The 25,277-nt window shown below is 39.1% G+C and overlaps 1 protein-coding gene across 1 annotated transcript; it reads right to left on the bottom strand.

The window, feature by feature from the left end:
• Positions 1-644: 644 nt before the first annotated feature.
• Positions 645-24,843, bottom strand: TMBIM4 (transmembrane BAX inhibitor motif containing 4). Its single transcript, XM_058557703.1, has 7 exons — positions 24,682-24,843; positions 14,416-14,524; positions 13,283-13,388; positions 9,835-9,868; positions 7,726-7,843; positions 2,453-2,498; positions 645-863 (listed from the first exon to the last, which is right to left on the bottom strand). Exons 1-7 carry the CDS (start codon positions 24,776-24,778, stop codon positions 657-659), a joined length of 717 nt encoding a protein of 238 aa, XP_058413686.1. The 5' UTR covers positions 24,779-24,843; the 3' UTR covers positions 645-656.
• Between the last annotated feature and the right edge of the window lie 434 nt (positions 24,844-25,277).

The raw sequence follows: 25,277 nt of genomic DNA, 5'->3' as shown, positions 1-25,277 counted from the left end.
GGGGATATTGATAGCGGCTCAAGACAAGGTTGACATAAGGGAAGCCATATTCTAGGGAAAAAAAACTCTGTTGTAACTTTGAATGACCTCAGACAAACTAACCCAGCTGGATATGCACCCTCCAGGAGATCTAACTGCTCTGTAGATTTTACGACCCCTGCTTGTGCACGTACCTCCCAGGTGCGATAAGATGATAACTTCGTTTTTTTGAGTTCCTTAGGAATGTGATGACCCCTGAACAGTGAGTCTATGCTGACAGCCATCATCAGTGAAAACTGAAAGATCTGGTGTGGCACCCCAGTCTGTAACACCAGAAGGTCAACATTCCTAACCCCCTCCCCAATAACACAATGGCCTATATAACTGCTGTAAGATTTCATGCCCCCTTAAGATGGTTCTTTTGGACATGAGTCGGCTATCTTCCCTCTTGCTAGCAAGCTGTAATAATAAAGTCCTTTTTCTCCTACCACCTTGCCTCTTGACTACTGGCACATCTTGTGGTGAGCAGAAGGCCCCACGTTGGGCAGTAACAGTAATACATATATTACCATTATACTATATTACAGTAATAACTCAGAAATCACTGAAGTATTTAATAGTTAATTATATCTCAAACTTCATTACTTAATGAATCAGTTTCTATATACTGCTTTCAATCACTTTTTATTAACTGCATCCAAAAACCGCAACAGGTACAGGAATAAATTGATGATATCCAAGTAGAGGCTGATGGCAGCTAATACATACTCTTCAGGCGACAGCCGATGCATCAGTGAGTGTGTGTCATAGATAATGAATCCGCAGAAAAGAAGGGCCCCTAGAGCAGCCAAGACCAACTCCAATGTCTCACTATAAAAAAACAACTACAGGCAAGAGATTCAAGTAATAAGTTTACAGTTCAGAACAGTATTAAGAATACTTAAGTTACTTGCTCTTAAGTTACATATGCTACATACATATTTAATAATGCTGTACAACTTTGAATACAAATGTTAGAAGCAGAAAAAGGCAAAGCAGGTCCACCCTCACTTCTGCTGGATCAAAGAATGAATGCATGAATCAATGGATATCCTCCTTTCTATTAAATGACCCACTTAACTTTGAACAGGAACATTCCAAATATAAATTATTTAAAAATATATTTCAAAAGCTTTTGCACAGGAAAGGAAACCATCAATGAAACCAAAAGACAACCTAAAAATTGGGAGAAGATATTTGCAAACCATATATCTGTTAAGGGGTTAATATCCAAAATATACAAGAACTCATACAGCTCAACAACAAAAAAAACTAACAACCCAATTAAAAAATGGGCAAAAGATCTAAACGGATATTTCTCCAAAGAAGATATACAGATGGCCAACAGACACATGAAAAGATGTTCAACATCATTAACTATCAGGGAAATGCAAATCAAAACTACAATGAGATATCACCTCACTCCTGTCAGAATGGCTATAATTAACAAGACAGGAAACAACAAATGTTGGAGAGGATGTGGAGAGAAGGGAACTCTCTTACACTGCTGGTGGGAGTGCAAACTGGTGCAGCCACTACGGAAAACAGTATGGAGATTCCTCAAAAAATTAACAATGGAACTACCACACAATCCAGCTATTCCACTGCTAGGTATTTATCCAAAGAACATAAAAACACGAATGCGTAAAGATACATGCACCCCTGTGTTCACTGCAGCATTATACACAATAGCCAAGACTTGGAAGCAACCTAGGTGCCCAGCAAGGGATGAATGGATAAAGAAGATGTGGTATATATACACAATGGAATACTACTCAGCCATAAGAAAAGATGAAATCCAGCCATTTGTGACAACATGGATGGACCCTGATGGTATTATGCTAAGCAAAATAAATCAGAGGGAGAAAGTCAAATATCATATGATCTCACTCATAAGTAGAGGATTAAAACAACAACAATCAATCACATAGAGACAGAGACTGGATTGGTGATTACCAGAGGGGAAGGGGGGAAGCAGGGGGCAAAAGGGATGATTAGGCACATGTGTGTCATGATGGATTATAACTAGTCTTTGGGTGGTGAACACAATGTAATCTATACAGAAATCAAAATATAATGATGTACACATGAAATTTATATAATGTTATAAACAACTGTTATGTATTAAAAATATATATATATATTTCATTTTCAGAATTATATGTGCCACTTGGAGGTTAGTAATCACAAGTGAGGGCCTCTTTCTGTGTAATTTAACTCATTTGTTCATTCATCTTTCTTTCAATAAACAATACTGATTAATATAAGCCCTTGATTTTTTTAAAAGATAATTTTATAATCATTCTATACACAAATATTCCAGATAATTATAACTAAGTGTCCTATCATACGAGTACCTCTTACAGCTTTTTTAGATTATTTATATTGACATGACCAGAATTATATTTCAAGTTACCATTTTAAAATAACCTACCTTCAAGAATCCTGACAAGCAGAAAATCCACAAAACAGTAAACAGTCTATAAAAACAAAGTATTAATAATTGAGAATGTTGTTCCTTACCAAAAAACTTGGCAAACCCATTCAACATTTTCTGAAGAAATAAATCCATCCTAATATTTTCCAAAGAATAATTGAAATATAAGAATTCACAAACATACAATGAATACTACAGAATATCCAGAAATTGAAAGAGTAGCTAGCTATTCAACATTTGTTTTTATGGTCTACAAAACTAGTTGAGTATCATTTTTACACTTTTCAATTGGAACACAAAGAAAATATGGATATAAGCAGAAATATCATTACAAGTATTTTAATTCAAAGATCTATAGAACTTCTAGAAAACATATACATGAACAAATGAAATGTAATTGCATTTTTAAACCAAATAACAATAGCAAGTTATTCTGTGAACATGCATATCCATTAAAGTTTCCCATGTACTATTTTATTCTGATGTATTATAGAACTTACTTTTATGCATATAAATTTGCCACTGCTATAATTTTATGCGTTATCATTCATACCTTTATATATAAAAATATAATTATGCATTAAATATATAAAGTATAATTACATGACAAAAGACGTCTTAAGAAGTCAGTCCTTTGTCATCAAATATGAGACTTGGGAACCTGAATACACATCTGCTTCAGGCCACAAGGAAGTACAGGGGCCAAAATTTACCTTCCTTCCTTAAATAAAAACCAGATAAAATATACGAAACAAGTTTTCAGACACTGGACACCAAGCAGCACAGGACAGTGATTCCTGAGATAAGAGAAACAAAGAGGTGAGCTCTACAGCTGACCCAGGTAGCAAGTGTCTAGACAGGAACCCAGGTGGAGCCTTGCAGTCTCCCGGAGTTGAGGAGATGAGAATTCAGAGGTCAGAGAGGCCAAGGTGGCTAGAATTTGCAGGGCAAAGATCCAGAGAGGAGAGAGCTATGCAGACAGCTAGTAGCTCTGGTGATAGACAAAGGGTTCCCCTCAAGTCTTTAGCTGCGTACTGATCGATGTGTACGTGTGAGGGAGTGACAAAGGATGGGGAAAGAACCACCATAGAGAAGCAGGACAAACAACCCTCAGAGCTCACACAGGGCCAGGTCTGCATTCACACAGAGCCAGAGTGCAAAGACCTCCTAAGACATGAGGCTTTGAGTAGTCCTCAGAAGGGCACTGTCTCAATAGCAGGGCCAAATTAGTCCTAAACTAAAAGCTGTTCTGGACCTGCCTAACAGAGCTTAAAAACAAGCCTCAAAAGGTTCAGACAGTTTCCAAGGAACTTAACCGCTTCCTGGAAGAACAAAGCCAAAGATATTTAAAGGAAAGCAAAAAAATTTAGCACCCAACAATGTAAAATTTACAATGACCAAAATCCAATCAAAAATGATAAAGACATGCAAAAGAAACAAGGAAATACAAATGATAACAAGGAGAAAAATCAATCAATAGAAACAAATTCAGAAATGACACAATGATAGAATTAGTAAACAATGACATTAAAAAATATTCCATATATTCAAGGAGGTAGAGGAAAGCATCATCATGAGGAGAGAAATGGAAGATATATATTTTTAAAAGACAAAAATTGAACTAAATTTCCATAGATAAAAAATACAATTTGTCAGGTGAAAAATACTCTGGTTGAGATTAATAGCAAATTAGACACTGAAGAAGAACAGATTATTGAACTTGAAAACAGCAACAGAAACTAACCAAAATGAATCACAGACAGAAAAAGACAAAAAAGAAAAAAAAAATGAACAGAGCATTAGTGAACTATGGGACAACATCAAGAAGCCTAACATATGTAATTGGAGTCTCAACAGAAGGAGAAAGAAGGGAGAACATTAAAATATTTGAAGAAATTACAGCTGAAAATGTTCCAAATTTGATGAAAACTTTAAACTGACAGATGCAAGAAGCAGAAGAAACATGAAAAAACCACACCAAAGAATATCATAATCAAATTACTGAAAATGTTAATAAAATTACTAAGAATTACTGAGAAAATGTTAAAGGTAGCTAAGGGATAAAAGACATATACAGAGGAAGAAAGAAAAGAAAGAGCAGACTTCTTGTCAGAAAACTACACAAGCCAGAATATAGTGAAGTGACCTCTTTAAAGCACTGAAAGCAAGAAAAAAAAAAAAAACAGAATCCTATACCCAGCAAAAATATTTCCAAAAATAAGGGTAAAATAAAGATTTTCTTCAGATATACAAATGCTGAGACCAACAGACCAGCGGTATAAGAAATGTTAAAAGGAAATTCCTTAGGCAGAAGGGAAATATTAGATGGAAATTTGGATCTACACAAACAAATGGAGAACCACAAAAATGGTAAATATGTGGGTGAACATAAAAGACTTCATCTATTTTTTTAAATCTCTTCCAAAGATAATTTAATGTTTAGAGCAAAAATAATAATGTATTATGAGGTTCAGAACATATGTGGAACTAAAAGTTATGACAACAATAGCACAAAGGTAGGGGAGAGGAGATATAAGTATACTATATATGAAATGGTATGTTATTTGAAGGTAGACTATGATGATTTAAAGATGTATATACTATAAAATCTAGAACAACTTCTATTTAGAAGTTGTTAGCTAACAACCAATAAAGGAGATAAATGGAATCAAATAATCCAAAAGAGGGAAGGATAGAGGAATAAAGGAACAAAGAACAGATAGGACAAACAGAAAGAAAACAAATGGCAAGATAGTAGGCTTAAACCCAACCATATCAATAATCACATTAAATGTAAATGGTCTAAACATACCAATTAATGGGAGGGATGGTCAGATTGAATAAAAAAGCAAGATCCAACCATATGTTGCCTACAAGAAAACCATTTTAACTATAGAGACACAAATAAGCTAAAAATATAACAATGGAAAAAGATATACCATGCTACACAATCAAAAGAAAGCCAGGGTGGCTTTAATAACAAAATAAGAGTTTAGGGGCAAGATTATTACCAGAGATAACCACTTCATAATGATAAATGGGTCATCAAGAGGACATAATCTTAAATGTTTATGCATCTAAAAACAGAGTTTCAAATCACATGAAGCAAAACTTATAGGACTGACAGGAGAAACCAACCAATCCATACTTGTAGTTGGAGATTTTAACACCACTTTCACATTAATTGATAGAAAAAGTAGGCAGAACATGAGTAAGCATACAAAAGACTTGAACAACACTATCAACTAAATTGACCTAATCGACATTTATCAAACACTCATCCAACAGCAGCAAAATATACATTCTCTTCTAGTGCACAAAGAACATTTACCAAGATATTATAAAATGAATCTCAATAAATGTAAAAGAACTGAAATCATACAAAATATGTTCTTTAACAACAACAGAATTAAATATACATAGTATTATAATCCAGTTTGCTGAACTGAGGGCATGATGAGATACCAGCTCTCAGTTCTTTTGCTGGAATGACCACAAAATTTCTTAGGATACATCTGGCATACCTACGTTAGAATGAAGTATCAAGCCACCTCACAGTATAGATCCTCCAGGACTTGCTTTTTTCATACTTACACCCTAGGGGAACTCCAAAGCTTCTTCACCAAGGAGTATGGGGAAGGTGGTATTAAGAACTGTAAAGCATCTGAGATTTTACCCTACTTGCAAACTAATAAGTTAGCCTGGCAGGTGCATGGATACTAGGTAGAAGACATGAGACTCCTAGGTCTGAGATGAAGGACAGTTTATTACAACAATAGCAGTAGGTGAAGAACAGGCATAGTAGATAGGTGTCATGGGAGTAAAGAAATGAGAGAGCTAGAAGGATAGAAGGTTGAAGAAAGAAAGTGGGAACACTGGCATTTAAGATTTCAACAATAGAACAATCCCTAGTGATGACGAGGTTCACAACGTGGCCATGGCAGGGAGATGAAAGTTGCTGAAGCAGAAGAGGTCCAGGGATATCGAGAAGCTAAGGTGATGGACAGACCTAACATGTGGTTCAATGCTCAAGTCTTCGAAGAATGAGGGAGGCTCGACCAAAAAGGGAATCAGTGACAGTGATGAGGAAGGGTAGGAAGGGCACAGCCAGACAGCATAGGCCTTAAAGGAATGAATTTGCACCACGCTGAAGGAATAATGAAAGTAGTACTAGAGGATTGAAGCAGTTTTCAACAGTAACACCCCACCAAACTATACAGGGTACGGGAGAATAAGCAGCTAGAGAACAGTGTTCTCAGGGAGGAATCAAGTTTCAGCTGAGATAAGGAAGAAAGAATATATCACACAGAGGCTGAAATATAGGGGAGACTGTTTACCAGAACAGGAGTTCTAGAGACTATGCTAGAATGGATGGGAGGGTGGGGCACAGCTGGAGATTGAGATGGAAAGAAGCAGCAGGGAGAAAATCTTTCATCATATATACCACACAAATATGTATGAAACATCCCCCCACACGAACACACAAAAGGAAATGAAAAACAATGGTGCCTCTCCCTAAATCGATCTCCATTCTAATACAACTATTTAAGCATCTTGTGCAATCATGAGTGTTGGCTGAACAACTATATTTTAGCCCAGTAGAGATTTCTGGTAATCTGCATTACCAGGGGAAAAAAAGGGGAGGAAAGAAAGTTTTGCAAGAGTAGACTTTTGTAAATTTTTAGTGTTGTAACAGGGAAAATAACAGAAAATGGTTGGGTGATTATGTGCCAACAGGAAGCCATTGTGAGCTTAGAAAAGAGTCTATGCATTCTTAACAGGTGAGGGCAACACAGTACCATTATCCTAATATAAAAAGGATCATTCCATATATTTACAGGTTTGAAAAAAGATACAGGTTAACTCAGATGGATCAAAAAGGTTTTAAAGTTCACGCAGACATCTCTAACACCCAGGTCAATTACCTTGTGTTTGCCACAAAGATGTGGATGATCTGGGTAACATTTATGTTAAAACAAAGACCCAAATAATTTAGGTCAATTCCATACCATTCACAAAGCATACAGGCCTAGACACTCTAGAAAGGCATTCACTTCCCTTTCAATATAGAGATGAAGCAAATGACTCAAAGCCACTTTCCATCTCCTTGTATGTTCTGGGAGAGTAGGTCCTGGCCCTGACACTCAAAGACAGGACCTCTCATTACCCTCCATTTTACAAGGCAGTATCCAAAACTAACAGACAGCACTTCTCTCAAAACTACACATAATACTAAATATATTTATCATAGCCATGAACATATAACTTACCCTGCTCCAAATTTGCTGAAATCTCTCTTAGATTGTAGAGTATATACAGTCAAACCAAGAAATACTGCAGTTGTCAGTAGAAAAGCTTGTAGAACAATATGTACATCATAGAAAGTAACTGTAAAATTACAAAACAGTGATTAAAAATGCATATAAGCATATTCATTACAAAACACCTTTTTTCTGGCATTTAACAGAAATGCTTTATTTTCTCCTGTACTATTTGCCAATAAAAACAATTATGAAAAGATTCCTTATTCAGCCTTGGATACTGGTACAGTAAAACCACACCCATAATGCAATAAACAGGCTCCAAAATATTCATTCAAACGAAATAGGAGGTCACATTATTATGAAGTTAAAGGAATGATGGAGAGAGAGGACACGTCTAGCCAGCTGGGAGCTAGGGGATACGGGGGCATGATTCTCACCCATCCCTGTCCCCGCTGCAGTCTATCACCCTCTGTGGTGACTGTCCATCTTAACTGAGATATCAGTAGGGATGATTCTGGGTCCTGTGGCTGGCTGGGAACTCCTGGACAGTAACAGCAATTCTAGTAATCAGCTGGTTAACTGCATACCCAGTCCATCAGCCCAAATAAAAAAAACTGGGCAAGGAAAACATTGAGGCTGTCTGGGGTTACCTGCCATTCACCAACCCTGCAGAGAACAGAAACCTACCACTAATTGCTTCATACCCAAATCTACATTATCTTGGAGTACATTACTGGGGGTTTACTGAATATATACCAAATTCTCTTCTGTAATTTTAGAACAACCATCTGGATTGACTACTGTATGGCTATTGTAATACAACTGCTTAACATTTTAACAGAATGCTAAATTATATCCTCTTTATTTAAAGGAAGTTAAGTGCTTTGAACCCAAACCACTTAAGTAAATTTTTAATTTTTCAGGATTAATTATCCAACTTCTTTCCATTCCTAGTTGCTACATTACTGGAATTTCTCTATTTATGCCATTACAAGATTAGGAAGGTGAACACAGAAAAGATAAAACATGAAAATACGTGCTTCTTGTCAGTAATTTCACTATAAGATTATCTGGAAAAGATATCCGATCAATGAAGTAAATGATGTCCTCAGATTATTCCACCTGTGTATTTCTACCCCCAATTCCAATGACACTGAAATAAATCTCTCTCCTCCATCCCTTATAAACGGTGGGAGCCAGGGAGGGCAGAGACGAACTTGATAATAACATCTATAGAAAGTAACAAGAGATAATAATGCTAATAATAAGTAAATATTAAAAATACTTCTATGTTGAGAAATTTCAATCCTATTTATTTTAGTAGTGATTATTTACTTATATTCTGATTCCTTTAAAAAAGGAAGAGGTGGATTACAAACAACACATAGATTCAATAAAACTGGCATAGGAAGGTTAAAAACAGTAATGACAAAATAGGAAGAGATAAATACATTAACCATAAGGATTAACAATTTACTGTTATTGAGAGTAATAGTTAATTCTGACCTTTTTGGTACACCAGGTTAATCATTTTGAGAGAATCAGAATTTTTATTGTTAGTAAGTCATGAAATTTTTTAGTTGAAGCATTACATGGGGTACATCAAGTAATTATAACAGACACTTCCTTTCAAAAACATATTTAACACCAAATACAAAACAGAAATTACCACTGTTTCTTGAGGTGCCGTTTGATGAAATACGGGGAGATATAATAATAGAGCACAATGCAGTGCAGGTACTTCGAGAGGCTGAGCCCACGTGATGAAAGTACATGGCTCAAAACCTGTTTCCGGTTCTCTAAGATCCCTTTAAATTAGGGAAAAGATTAGCTATGGTTGTCTTATTTTTACAAATGGGCAAACACAAATGAATACTGTTCTCCAGTCTTATTGTTTCCTAATTCTTTTCTACTTGCGTTGAAAAGCTCAGCTGAACTATGTAAAATATAAACATTTAATTTTTGCTTGTATTTTAGGAGTTCTTCATCCTATGCCATATTTTTGAAATATGACATTCCATGATGTTAAGCCTTAGCCCCAAACACCTTTTTACCCAAAAGATTTTTCCATATTAAAAAGTTACTGTAACATAGAGAAGCACAATAATGGCTTACCAACAAAGGCCACAGTCAGGGCTTCCAACAGAGTCTACAAAAAAGAAACTGAAATTACACAAATGCACATAAAATGTGTACTATGTCATGTACATGTTCTAATTTCTAGGAGTTCAATGTGATTCCACGTGCACGATCTCATTTCAGCTTCAGAGAAGCCTTGTGAAGCATATGGGACAGATAGAAAGCCCACCATAATGAAAGCAAGACCTCAATGTACTGAGAGTATTTAGATTCTAATTGTGATGCCATCACTCCTTAAACTCTAACTAGTTTTCATATCTGTAACAGGAAGATTATAGAAATGATATAGAAAATTCTATTTTTCTCACTCTAATACAAATAAAAATGAAACTGCAAATCATGTGAAAATTTATAAAAACCCCAATATCTCACACAAACAAACATAGGAAGAATAAAATATTTAGGTAGTACTTTGGTGTGGCAAAGTCTTGCAACCGTCTCCTAATATTCATTATCTCTTCCCTAGTAACAGAAGTCTCACTCGGACACGTTAAACATTAAACAGATTAAACGACACTTTTCAGCCTCCCTTGCAGCTAGATCTGGTCATAAGACTCTATTCTAGCCAATAGAATGTGAGTAGAGAAGTGTGCAACTTCTCAAAGCAAAGAGGCTTGCTCTCCCCTTTCTCCTCTCATTTTTTAAAATAACTGGATAGACTGTGAATATAGCAGTGAGCTATGTTATACCATGCAACACTTGAGGAATGCAGGTTCCTGAGCCCACAGTCATTCGGATTTTTACATGAGAGAGAAATAAACCATCTTGTTTAAGCCCCTGTTATTTTGTCATTGTTTAAGCCACGTCACAAGTAGTTGAACTCATATCCTAAATAAAAGATTTAGGGATATTAAGCCTTATCCTCTAGCTCTTTCCCCTTAACGACATATCTTTGTTTTGTTTTATATGCTTACTCTAGTTAGATTTTATCAACCATCTGACAGACCATATCATAAAGGCAAAGCCAGAAGGAACGGCAGTGGCTGTGTCACCACACTCCCAGTGGAAGCATCCCTAAACCCTCCCCAACCTGAAATCAAGAAATCATCAGAATAAGAGCAGAAATGGGATTAGAAATTGTACAGAGATGCACAGGCAATGAAGCCACTGCCATATTTTGTTATAATGTTATTGGTAGTGTCAAGGAAGTGGTAGCAAAAGATGACGGAAATATTTTTTCTGGGCAATATGACTACACTACATTCTTGACATCTGTAACATGCTTTTAGGTAAGAAATCCTACCCCATACTAAGTATCTGAAGGAAACAGGACAGTACAAACAGGAGAAAAAATAAGACTAGGAAAACACACCACCATCCCAAAATAACGCCCCCTTTTCAATGTGTGTATACACGCGCGCACACACACACACACACACACACACACACACACACAGACATGCCTCCTAAGGCAAGGTAAGATCCATCTCCTTGCTTATTTGGGGGGAGCAGGACAAAATAACCCAATCAGAGGTCTCTGAGTAATCTGAAATGCCTTTTACATGCTTCCTTATTTGTTGAACCATTTTAGCTATGGGAATGCTCAATAGTTGTGGCAGTTAAATGACCATCTTGCCCATAAGCATCTAGCTAATGCTTTTCTAGTGGGTCCTCTTCCTGGGGGACAAAAGTTGGTCCACACCCTTTTCCCACACAGAAACCAATCCTAGTCTTTGAAAGGAGGCTGGCTGCACACACAGCTGAACGGGAACTCTACACGATGCTGCTTCTTTTTGCGCCTCCTCCCCCTCTCCTCGGACACAGATGACTGGGCCAGGGGCTGGCATCTAAGCCAATATATGTGCCAACCCATATACTGGCTAACAATCTACAGTGTGACCTGTGCCAATGATAAGCTGTGCCAATCGAATTCTTTCTCACTCAGGAATCTAAACTCTGAGAATGAAGCAGGCAGCAGGAGCTAAAGCTCAAAGGTTAATGAACCACATAAGTGCCCACAATGGGCCATATAAGAACTAAAGAGAGCAAAGGAAAAAAACCACATGTGAGGACAGACGTAAGGTAGAGAAGAGATGTAATGGAAGAAGGAAGAGGAGACCACAAACTCTTGCTGTTGAATTTCCTACAGCAGCTTTATTTGTAGAAACTTTCTCTAGTTCCTTTTCTTCTTGAGGCTTGGTGGGTTTGGGTTGGTGGGTTCCCAAGCTCTTATAACCTTAAAATAAACTCCTTGCTACTTGAGATAATTTGGATTAGGGTACTGATCCCTGGCACACAAAAGAGCTTAAGATTTAAAATGAATAACCTTTCCTAAAAGCTCCAAAGTCATGAGCTTTTCTTTCATCTTATTAACATCAACTTGCTATCAGAATTCACAAACTTTCTTTAGTTGAAAGCATTTTAACCTGATAAAGAGCATTTTCACTCTTGTTTGACTAAATATTCTTAATATTAGTTTGCAGTTTTTTGAAGTAAATATTTAGGTCAGAACCCAAAGTCATATTAGATATGAGAAGAGGAAAAATAATTTTTAAAATATGTAACTTGAGCCTTACCAACTCATTCTGGTCATGTTCTAAGATTGAGTTTTTATAGGTAGTAATTGGGTTTTAATTTTCACAAATATCTCAACAAACATGACTTAAAGTTCAGTTCTCCCAACTACGATTTTGAAACAAGTAAGTGAAGCATATCAACTGAGCAAAATGGTCCTTTCAAAGAAAAGAGTGATGTGATAAGAATAACACTGAGTTAAATCATAAAGGTTTCAACTTAAGATCTATGAAATTAAGGCCACAATATTGTTTTTTCCCAAGAAAATCACAGAATATTATGGGTCAAAATATCACGGGGATAATCTACTTTAATATTTTCACTTTACATATGAGAAAACTTAACTACAGACAGACGAAATGCCCAGCCAATGTCACACAACCAGACAGTGGCAAAACTAGGTCATGTGATTTCAATTCATTATTTTTTCCGCTACATCCTAATACTGACAGAAAAAACTTTGAAACTGACAAAGGTTAAAAATCTAAAAGACTTGGCCGGCCCCGTGGCTTGGCGGTTGAGTGTGCGCGCTCCGCTGCTGGCGGCCCAGGTTCGGATCCCGGGCGCGCACCGACGCACCGCTTCTCCGGCCATGCTGAGGCCGCGTCCCACATACAGTAACTGGAGGGATGTGCAACTATGACGTACAACTATCTACTGGGGCTTTGGGGGGGAAAATAAATAACTAAATAAAATTAAAAAATAAATAAATAAATAAATAAATTCTAAACTATTAAAAAAAAAATCTAAAAGACTAGAAAATTACCAGTAATTTCCTAAAATATTTTAGTTTTTTAAAAACTCAAATTTTGTTCTGCTACTGCCATATAAGTATATGCAGTCAATTAAACAAATAAATTTAAAACTCAGGAATAAATGTTAAGGGAACAGATATTGTCAAAGTACTCACAAATCCAAAAAGCAGGTACAGGTTAAGGGGATGCTTATGTCTGTTTAAAGTCAATGCCAAAATCATACCGAAAGATCCAAAGGTAAACACCAAAATTAAGGCAGGACTGAAAGACATAAAATTAAAAGCATTTTCAAGTTAAAAAACAGCATAAATAATATTATCCAATTTAATAAAATTTATCTATTTTATGTGTTTGTGAAAGTACAGAAAAAGATCTGGAAGGATTCACACTAAACTGTCAAAAGAAATTATTTTTCTATCTGGGAAATTGAGGAGTGTGCGATAGGGAGGATCAGGAGAAAAAGAAAAGAGCCTCCAGCAAAGTGAGAAGACTTTTCCTTTTTAATTCATGGACTTCTATCATATCTGAGTAATTTTTGCAACTAGCATACTGTTTTTCTTTTTAAACTAAAATGCAATAAATAGAAGTTGTTAAACAATAAACATATTTTATAACTACTTTTTTAGGGTATTTACTATATAGCTGTAATTTAAATTAAAGAACATTATCCCAAACAGCAAACCAAGAGATTCAAGACTCCCCTTTTCTAGAGGAAGGGAGGACAGAAATTGTCTACTTCTAAGAAAATATTCAGTCTTTATGTTTCCTTTCCTTTAATATAAAGAATCTACATTACTTTTAGCCATGAAAATAATTATTTTGGAGGTCAGATCTTAAACAAATTAGGGATGAATTATATGGAGCTCCTCTGAAAACCTGTCAGTGAAATTATCCTACTTATGAGCCAACACTAAGACAAATTAAACACATTTATTAAGCACCTTTATTTTTCAAGCACTGTCTTAGGCTTTGAGGACAGGACATAATTCTAATAAAAGCAAAAAAAATAAGACAAAAAAAAACTGCATAAAGTAAAAATTCTCAATGCTATTCCAGGTGATGAGGATTTAACCCTACGAAACCGTAAGCTAAAAAGTTCAGAGGTAAATACCACGTTGTAGAACATTCTCCTTATCAAAACAAAACTAATCTCATTTACAAAAGCTAATGAAACTTTTTTACATTCTAACCTCAAAAGTTAATAGATAAAAATGAACTTTGTTTATAATATGCCCTTTTGATCATATGCAGTGGCTGAAAATGAGTCAGAATCATCTCATTACCTTACCTTTCATGTACAAATGTCCGTATAGACTCAAAGTACAAAAAAAGTGCAGATGTCACTGTAGTTAAGAGAACTTGCACAGAAAGGATGCTATAGACTTTCCTTAGAAAGGCTGAAAGACAAAACAATTACACATGACTATTTTCTTAAGCATTTATCATAGAACAGCAAGATCAAATTTCTTCTTAGAAACATTAAATTTTTATATGTATTCTTTCTACATTTTAATTCTTAATCCAAAGAACGTAATCTGTAACTAAAACTAAAAAAAAGAAAACTTCCAAAAGAACCAAAAACTGTAAGTGATAACTACTCTCCAAGTATGAGCTTAAAAAAAATTAAGTTAATGGGGCAGAATGTAAATGTTTTCATCAAAATAAAATCAAAGTATTAAATACGTATTTGTACACAGCAGCATACAACAAAGCAAAAGATTAAAAAGGGAACATTTTTGAAGAACGAATCTATCTTGAAACTGAAAAGCAAGCATAGAAAGCTTACGGTTAGACATAATTAGATATACATTTAAACAAGAAATCTTAATTTCTAAGCAGTACAAAAGTTTCCCTGAAATGACACATCCTTAAAAGGCAAACAATATATAAACTTACTTTCTCTCACCTATTTTATTTTTCACTTCTAGTACCTCTGCCTCTAGTTTCTATCCAGTAAGAAAGTCTCACTTTCAGAATATTTTATCATCAACATCAATATATCAACTCCAAGGCCTAATGATTAAAAAATACTTATTAAAATCTTCTGATATACAGATGATATAAATAATACCATGAACACCAAGCTCACCACCAGCTTCAGAAATAAGACATTCACAATAGTTCCCACCTCCTCTATGTACACATACTGATAACAACACCCTTGTCCCCCTCTCCCTTAGCTAACTGCTAACAGTCTTTCAACATTCAGCCTTTCTCAGTTCTCCAGTCTGAATTAAATGTTTCTCTTCATGTTCCCAAGGGACTCTAAATGTTCCCTTGGGATCATTTTATTTTATAATTGCTAAGTCTGCTTGTTCTTCAAAAGCTCCCTAATAACAGGGAGCATGTCTCATTCATTTTCACACCCCAGCACCCAGCCAAGTGGATGGCACAGAATAAATACTCACTGAATTTTATTTTTGAGTAAATTTACATTGAATTAATGAAAGGTGACTTTTGCCAGTCAGGGAAGAGAAAAGGTATTAATCTGAACCAATAACGGAGCCACATAACTTACATCGAGCATTGTGCTTAGGCAGGCAATAAAAACAGTGTGGAACGACTTTTACCCAACAAAAGAAGATGTGAGATTGTCTCTTGCCTCTCATGACAATGCTCATATGATAAATGTTCCTTTTGAAAAAAATTCCTACTAAAGACCTGGCTTCCCAAGGAAGGATGAAGTGCTTTGATGGCATGTCAGCTAAATATCAAATAATAAAATAAATATTTTATAAGAATAAGGGAATTTTCATAAATACTAAAGATTTAATCCTTAAAATGCCCCCAAATTAAATCTTTTTTTTTTTTTTGGAAGAAAATCACTTTATTCTAATTAATTCACAAACAATAACATCAAAGAAGCTGGTTTAAGGAGGCCACACAAACATCGGCCCAGCCCCAAACTCAATACCATCTCAATGAACTTCTATACAGGAAGAACACCCTCTTCCATTGCAATTCCGATGCAAGGAAACTACTAATCATAGAGGAGAGATTTAACTAATGGTTTTACACTTTATATCTTCACTATTAATTATATTTTTATGCTAAACTAACTTGGTCATGAGAGACGATTTTCCATGTCTTCAATCTGAACTTCTTGATTAGGCTAATCCATTTGCAAATCTGCACTGTTTCAGAACCTCGCTGAAACCCTCACAAAGCTTAAGGTCACTCTGGTTCTGGGCACACTCCAAAAACTGTTTCATTTTGGAGTGTGCCCAAATTAAATCTTAATCAATGTTTCCCTCTGGGACCCTTTCCTAATGTCTTAAACAGGTTTTACTGAACATCTAATTTAACCAATGACTCACAGTAACAGTGAGTGTCAGTTGTATTTTGGCCTAGCCGTGAGTACACATCTTGAACCAAAAGGAGATAAATAGTGCTAATCTCCACAACAGACCTACAATTCACTTTCTTAAAAAGGCCCTGAGGTCTGCATGCTTTGTGTCATTTCCACTTTTTTCACAAAAGCAGAGAAAAGAATATATTACTGCCATGGACAATGTGCCTTGGGCAAGCTTTCCGCCAATTTAATTACTAAACCAAGGGGCAAACTGTATTACCCCAAGGGATTTTCTGGACTGCAAAAATAATCACATTCTTTATTTCTGATGCCCTATTAGATACCTCACATACCTCAAACCCATTCCATATAACATATATTCTCAATTAAAGAGTGAAAGTTAATGTTAATCCTTATCATTTTATGGAACTGTTCTACAGTTCAAAACAGTGTTTACGTGTATTTGTATAGATGTGTGTGCCCAAGTGCATATACAATACAGGACTGGAAGAACAGACATACACCAAGCTGGTAATAATGGTTTTCTCTGGGCAGTATGACTGAGGATGATATTCATCTTCAGTTCTTTGCTAATCTGTGTTTTTTATATATCACCAATAAATATTTGTTACTTTTACAATAGAAAAAATTTTAAAGAAACCTGTGCTACCGACGCACCGCTTCTCCCGCCATGCTGAGGCTGCATCCCACATACAGCAACTAGAAGGATGTGCAGCTATGACATATAACTATCTACTAGGGCTTTGGGGGGAAAAAATAAATAAACAAAAATTAAAAAAAGAAACCTGTGCTAAGCGAATAAATTCATCATAAAAATAATCCTTACATAGATATTCTAGATCACAACTTTTCTATACTCTTTAAAAAAGGGAGTTTAAATCAAATCCAAAGAAAAGGCAACATTTGACACCCATTTTGAATAACTAATATAAAAAGTGGCAAAGGATATACTCACAGGGAAAAATAAAAGATCCAATATGAAAAGAACCTAGCCAAACCGCAATATCTTTCAAATTTTTTTGGAATCCTGATTTCTCCCCTTCTACCTTCCAACCCTTTCTATTTTTATTTCTCCCCTTTCTACTCAAACTTAACATGGCCAAAACAGGAACTCTTCATTTCCACCCAAATCTGTCCTCTCCCAGTCTTCTCATCAGTAATGAGCACCAACACCCCCCAAGCCAAGAATGTAGGCGTCACCTCTGATTCCCTTCCCTTTTCCCCATCCGTCAGCAACTACTGCAGCTTCCACTTGCAAAGCAGAACACATCCACCTCTTTGGTCTCCTCTGTTACCTCCCCAGTCAGTCTGCGGTCTCTCACCTGGAACTGGAGCGGCCTTCTTCTGCTCTCACTTTTGTCCCACTCACGGTCCCAATCCATTCTCCACACAGCTGTCACAGTGATCTTTTTGTAAAGTAAACCACATCATGTGAGTCCCTGCTTAAATTCTTTTCATGGTTTCCCTTATACTCAGAATAAAATTTAGAAGCTTCTATGGGGTCTACACAAGACTCTACGTGACACGGAACCTTTCCAACCTCCTCATACCACTCTTCCTTCTCTTCACTATGTTTCACCCACACTAGCTACCTTTGGGTTCCCCAAACATTCCAAATCCTTCCTGCTTCTGGGCCTTTGCCCTTGCGGCTTCCTCTGCCTGAAATGCCCTTACCTTTCTTTACATGGAATGGTGGTTTAAGATATGTCCACAATTTTTTGACACTTCCTTCAAGTGACTCACTTGTAACAAAAACATAAGGCAGAAGTGGCAGTATGTGTTATTTCTAGGACTGAGTTATAAAAGGCAATACCTGTCAATTATAACTCAATAAAAAAAAGGCAATATGGCTTGACTTGCTCTTTCTTAGATCACTCGCTCTAGGGCAGTATTTCTCAACCTTTTTTTTTCATTATTGCCCACCTAAGGAGAGCCTTCTGGACATTTTTTTCCTAATAGTCTCTCAATAAAATTTTAATACCGCAAATATATTGTACATTTGGTTACACCACAGCTTTTTGGAAGGCTGCAAACCATTGTAATATCTGAGATTTTTTTGCCCTCCACCTGAAAGAACCAATTTTTACTCTCTTGGAGGCAATACTGTCCCCACTGAGACTAAATGCTCTAAGAGAAGCCAGCTGCCAAGGTCATGAGGAAACTCCAACAGGCCTATGGGAAGATCCACATGGTGGGAAAGTGAGGTCTCCTGCCAACAGCCAGAGAGAAACTGAGGCCTTCTGTTAATAGTGACGTGAATGAATGAGCCTTCCTAGAGGCATATCCTTCAGCACAGTCAGGCCTTCAGATGATTGCAGCCCAGCAACATCCTCACTACAACCTATGACAAACTCTGAACTAGAATACTCAGATACCTGACTCCTACAGACTGATAACAAATCTTTATTCAAACCACTAAGTTTTGTGGTAATTTGTGAATACAACAGAGAACTAACACAGATTTTGGTAGGTGGAAGTGGGGTGCTGCCATAGCAAAAACCTAAAATATGCAAGAGGCTTTGGAATCAGGCAGTGAGTAGAAGCTGGCAGGGTTTAGAGGTGAAAACTCAAAAAGGCTTAAAGAAACTGTTTGTAGAAGGATGATGCCTTTGAGGAGGCTGTGGGTCAGGGCTGAAAGGAACGTGAAGAAAAACCTTATGAAACTGGCGGGAAGAGAATCCTTGTTACATACTGGCAAAAAATTTAGGAACACTGTCACCTGTGGGAACATGGAAAGTAGAAAATGTGCCTAATGAAGTGGTATGAAGACAGATAATTTGTCTCTTTAGTTCCAGAGTCTTCGAGGGGAAATGTACTCAGAGGAGCTGTACTTAAGGAACCTGCACGCAAGGAGCCTCATCCACGCCAGGATTTGATTTAGATGACAAGATTCTGGACTTTGAGCTGGTGCTATAATGGGATAAGACTTTTGGAGGGTCTTAGCTTGTATGTGGAAGAAAGAAAAATAATTCATGGCCAGAAGGAATACTGTGGTGGTTTAAAATATGCCTGTAAATTATCTGACACTTACCTTCAAAAGCTGGAGCCTAAATCCCCTGCCCTTGCGTGTGGACTGAACTTGGTGACTTGTTTCTAATGAACAGAAATTAGGGAAATGTCATGGTGTGTGTCAGCACCATAACTTGGCCATAAAAGATAGTGTGGCTTCCTCCTTGCTCTCTCGGATCACCAGCTCTGGGGGAAGCCAGCTGCCAGGCCATGGGAACAGTTAAGCAGCCTATGGAGAGAGTCACGTGGCAGGGAACTGAGGTCTTCTGTCAATATCCACATGAGTGAGATTTCCAGGAAAGAGATCCTCCAGCCCAGTCAAGCCTTCAGGTGAGTGCAGCCCCAGCACAAATCGCAGGGGAATCTCATGAGACACTTTGAGCCAGAATCACTTAGCTAAGCCTCTCCCAGATTCCTGACTCTCAGTAACAGTGTGAGAAATAACTATTTGTTGTTTTAAGCACTAAGTTGGGCAGGTAATTTTTTATAAAGCAATAGATAATTAATACACCTGACTCGCTCTTTCTCATACAAAACAGCTGCCATCTCCTTTAAGAGCTCTTTCCTTGACCATTCCTTAACTAAAATACTTGCCACTCTAGGGCAGGCCAGGTGGTGTAATGGTTAAGTTCATGCACTCCGCTTCAGCGGCCTAGGGTTCTCAGGCCCAGGTCCCACCCACGGACCTACACACTGCTCATCAAGCCATGCTGTGGCGGTGTCCCACATACAAAACAGAGAAGGATTGACAACAGATGTTAGCTCAGGGCCAATCTTCCTCACCAAAAAGAAAATAGCTGCCACTCTAAATCCTAGTCTCTATTCCATCACTGTTTCTTTTCTTCAGAGAATTTATCACAGCTAGTAGTCTACTTATTTGCTTACCTCTTTAGGGTCTGTCACCCCCCACTCCCCTTCCAAATAACAACTATTGAGGACTGAAATATTCTGGTCACTGCTATATCCCTAATATCAGTACAGAGCCCAGGAAAGTTTTGTAAATGAAGAAAAATGCTCACCTTCACTCACATAACTAAAGAAATGCAAATTAAAACAAGATAACATTTTCTACCTACCACAAGAGTCAGCACACTATGGCCCATGGGCCAAATCCAGCCCACCACCCATTCTGTAAGTAAAATTTCATTGGGCACTTTCACACTCTCTCATTTATCTATCTTCTACAATTGCTTTTGCACAATAATGGCAGAGCTGAGTAGTTGCAACAGAGACCCTATGGTCCCACAAAGCTGAAAATATTTACTATTTTGCTCTTTGTAGAAAATGTTTGCCAACCCCTGATCTACCAGATTGCCAGATGTTAAAAAGTTTGATGATACTCAGTGTTGGTGAGGGTACAGAAGAGGTACCCTCATATGTTGTTTGCTGAAGAGCCAACGGGTGCTATCTCTTTGGAGGATAGTTGAATTTAAAATGCATATACTCTTTTGACCCTATAATTTCACTTCTAAAAATTTATCCTAGGGCTGGCCTGGTGGCGTAGTGGTTAAGTGCGCGCACTCTGCTTCGGCGGCCCAGGGTTCGCAGGTTCGGATCCCAGGTGTGCACCAACGCACCATTTGTCAAGCCATGCTGTGGCACTGTCCCATATAAAGTGGAGGAAGATGGGCACAGATGTTAGCCCAGGGCCAATCTTCCTCAGCAAAAAGAGGAGGACTGGCAATGGATGTTAGCTCAGGGCTGGTCTTCCTCACACACACACAAAAAAATTTATCCTAGAGCAATCCTTGGAGAAATTCACAAAGATATGGAAAGATGTTCCATAAAGCTATTTGAAGGAATAAAAAGGAAGAAAAGTAACAAGTCCACAAAAAACCTGCACATGGATGTTTATATGGCACCTTTATCCATAATTGCCAAAACTCGGAAGCAACCAAGATGTCCTTCAGTAGGTGAATGGATAAACTGTGGTACATCCAGACATTGGAATATTATTCAGTGCTAAAAAGAAATACACTATCAAGCCGTGAAAAGATACGGAGGACTCTCAAATGCATATTACTAAGTGAAAGAAGTCAATCTGAAAACACTAAATATTGCATGATTCCCACTATATGACATTCCAGAAAAGGCAAAACTTTGGAGACAGTGAAAAGATCAGTGGTCGCCAGGGGGTTCGTGGAAGGGAGGGATGAACAGGCAGAGCGCAGAGGATTTTAAGGCAGTGAAACTATTCTGTACGATACTGTAATGGTGGATCTCATTATACAGTTGTGAAAACCCACAGAATGTACAACATCAAGAGTGAACTCTAATATAAACTATGAACTTTGGGTGATAATGATGAGTCAATCTAGGTTCATGGATTGTAACAAATTTACCACTCTGGTACAGGATGTTGATAGTGGGGGAGGCTATGTGTGTGTAGGAGCAGGGGTATAAGGGAACTCTGTACTTTCTACTCAATTTGCTGTGAACCTAAAACTCCTGTAAAAATAAAGTCCATTTAAAAAAATGGGCAAAGGACTTGAATAACATTTCTTCAAAGAAGATATACAAATGGCACAGAAGTATATGAAAAGATGTTCAACATCAGTAATTATTAGGGAAATGCAAATCAAAACCACAATAAGGTATTATCTCACACCCATCTGAATGGCTACTTTCAAAAAAACAGAAAAAAACAAGTATTGGTGATGATGTGGAGAAACTGGAACTCTTGTGCAATGTTGGTGACAATATAAAATGGTGCAGTTGCTATGTAAAACACTATGGTGGTTCCTCAAAAAATTAAAAATACAATTACTACAGTGTGAGAAAACAGGAAATGTATACTGGTCTCTGGCCTCGGTTCCTGGCACAGAGCTCCTGAAACCCTTGTCATTTCCTGGTGATAGCAATGTCTTCTGTTCTAATGAGGAGACTCCGGTGGCCTCCTGGATGGTTCCCAAATGAGGGCTGGTCATGGGAAAGACCAAGCCATGATTTGAACCTTGAGATTTTCATCGAGGCCCCCCATTCTCTTGAGAAGGAAGAAGGACTGAAAATGGAGTTAATAATTGATCATGCCTACATGATGAAGCCTCCATAAAATCCCAACAGTATGAAGTTTGGGGAGCTTCCAGGTTGGTGAACATATCCAAATACTGGGAGGGTGATGTACCCAAACTCCACGGGGACGGAAGCTCCTGTGCTCAGGACCCTCCCAGACCTTAGCCTATGTCTCACTTCATCTGGCTGTTCATCTGTATCCTTTATCACATCCTTTAATAAACTAGTAAAGGTAAGTAAGTGCTTCCTTGAGTTCTGCAAGCCGCTCCAGCACATTAGCCAAACCCAAGGAGGGGGTCTTGGGAACCTCCAATTTGTAGACAAGTCTGATGGAAATTGTAGGCAACCTGGGGACCTACTACTTGCATTTGGCATCTGAAGTGCAGTGGAGCAGGCTTGTGGGACTGAGTCCTTAACTTGTGGGACCTGATACGATCTGCTACTAGTGTCAGAACTGAGTTAAATTGTAGGACGTTCAGCAGGTGTGGAGAACTGCTTGGTGTGGGGAAAACCCCCCATGCTTTTGGTGACCAGACTTGTCAGAAGTTAAGCGTTCTGTGTGAGTAGTACAGGAGAAACACAGGGGGAAGAACTGATTTTTTCCCTACTCATAAGGGGAAAAAATGAGGTTTTTCATTAAAACACATAGGATCAAACAATTACACTTTTGGGTCTATATTCAAAAGAACTGAAGGGCCGGCCCCGTGGCTTAGCTGTTAAGTGCGCGCGCGCCGCAGCTGGCGACCTGGGTTCAGATCCCGGCTGTGCCCACGCACCGCTTGTCCAGCCATGCTGAGGCCGTGTCCCACATACAGCAACTAGAAGGCTGTGCAACTATGACATACAACCATCTACTGGGGCTTTAGGGGGGAAAAAATAAATAAATTAAAAAAAAAAAAAAAAGAACTGAAAGCAGAGTCCCTAAGAAATATTTGTACACCTATGTTTGCAGCAGCATCATTCACAATGAGGTGAAAGCAACCCCTGTCCAGCCGCAAATGAATGGATAAACAAAACGTGGTCTGCACACACAACGGAATATTACCCAGCCTCAAAGAGGAAGGAAAGTCTGTCACATGCTACATAACGGACGCACCCTGAAAACGTGCTAATTTAAATGAGGCAGTCACAAAAAAAGACAAATACTGTATGATTCCACTTATATGAGGTATCTAGAATGGCCAACTTCATAAATCAGAAAGCAGAATGGCAGTTGCCAGGGGCTGGGGCGAGCGGAAACACGAAAAGCGGGTTCACGGACACCCAGTTTCAGTTTTGCAAGAGGAATCGTTGGGGAGATGGGTTGCACACCAATGTGAATATACGTAACATTACTGAACTGTACACTTAAAAATGGTTAAGATGCTAAATTTTTCAGGCTGTGTGTATTTTACACTTTAAAAAATCTTTTAATTAAAAAAACTGATCTCTCTCGCAGAAATAATTTCAAAGTTCAATTCCAGAAACAGAGAGGCGCGCGATCGAGATGATGAGTTTATCAGAGCGTCACAGCTCCTTTTCCAGAGCTGCCTCCAGCTGCCCCGCTAGGCAGGCCGCCTGGGGCAGCTTCTCCACGGACCGGCCGCACGGCGGGACCGTGGACTCCACGCCCGGAAGCGAGCGTTTCCGACTCAAGGCCGCGTCCGCCCGCGGGCCCCGCGCGGTAACTCAACGCCCGGCACGCGGGCCCGCGCCCCCTCCGCCGCCGCCTCCGGGGGCCCAGCGCGCTCGGGGGCCGCCGGGAACCGGGACGAGAGCGGGGCCCCGCCCCCCGCCATCGCACAACCCGGACAGGCGGCGAACGGAAACGGGAAACGCCTCACACCCTGGCCCGAAGCCGGCCCAGCGGACGGTCGGCCTTTCGGGGCACGGCACGGTGACCACACAGCAAACTCATTTTCACCCAAAAGTGACCCTTAGTTTCTTTTAATTGAAAGATGCCAAGCGAGGCTGCCGAGGCTCTCGGCCGCCCCCGTCTACACCGCGGAGGAGGCTGCAGGCGAGGCCCCGCCGGGCCACCTCCCGTGGACCCCGCGGCGCGGAGGCGCGGCCTCGACCCGGAGCGACGGCGGCCGGAAGGGCTCTCCCCGGAACCCCGGACACCGGAGCGTCCTCGGGGCCGGCCGGGCGGCGCCCGCGCGGGAACCCGGAAATCCGCCTCCGGGGCCGACTGCGCAGCAGGGCCGCGACGGGCGAGGGGCACTGGGGGCGGCCACCTACCCATGCGGATGTACACGCTGGCCGAAGCCACGCAGCTGCCATAGTTGAAGTCGTCCTCGATGGAGGAGCAGGGGTGGCGGGCGTCGGCGTGGCCCATGTCCGCAGAGGAACTCGCAGGCGCCCGCCGCCCGAGAGAGACGACACGACGACTGCGGCCCTCAGCCCACTTCCGGGATGCCGCGATCCAGCCCAAACTAGCCGAGCGGCCGAGCGGAGCGAAGCCCAAGCTAATCGATGACCTCGCCCGGAAAAGCCAGTTAGGCTGAGAAACAGGGAGACGGCTTCAGGGTAGGATGGGAGAGAAAAGGAATTACATTCGCTGTGTCATCTGAAGTGAAACTTGTCTCGGATTTTCCTCAAGAAGTTTTTTAAATCCTCTGACCTGTGTCAACCTTTAAAAACAGAAACCAGTTTAAGAGGCAAAGTGTTTATTTGGTATCAAAGAATTGCAATTCAGAGAGCACAGATTCAGGTAGAAACCCAAATAATGTCCCAATTACAGGGGAGGACTTAGGGTTTTTTATGGGGAAAGGGGAGGATGAGATGAGTTGTATGAAGGAGGAGTTCACTGGTGCAGGATGAGGTCAGGCTGGTTT

This window comes from Diceros bicornis, chromosome 17 (assembly GCF_020826845.1).
Source record: "Diceros bicornis minor isolate mBicDic1 chromosome 17, mDicBic1.mat.cur, whole genome shotgun sequence".
Taxonomy (NCBI): Eukaryota; Metazoa; Chordata; class Mammalia; order Perissodactyla; family Rhinocerotidae; genus Diceros; species Diceros bicornis.
Note: the sequence above shows the minus strand (reverse complement) of the source record. Positions and strands in the feature narration are given on the sequence as shown.

Bases quoted from the DNA above. Each gene is read 5' to 3' on its own strand.
- TMBIM4 (XM_058557703.1), bottom strand. From the start codon at position 24,778: ATGGGCCACGCCGACGCCCGCCACCCCTGCTCCTCCATCGAGGACGAC. The intron at 7,844-9,834 runs GTAAGCCATTAT...GTAATTTTACAG, and splicing joins CCTGACTGTGGCCTTTGTTG to TTACTTTCTATGATGTACAT. The intron at 864-2,452 runs GTAGGTTATTTT...TCTTGCCTGTAG, and splicing joins GCTTGTCAGGATTCTTGAAG to TTGTTTTTTTATAGTGAGAC.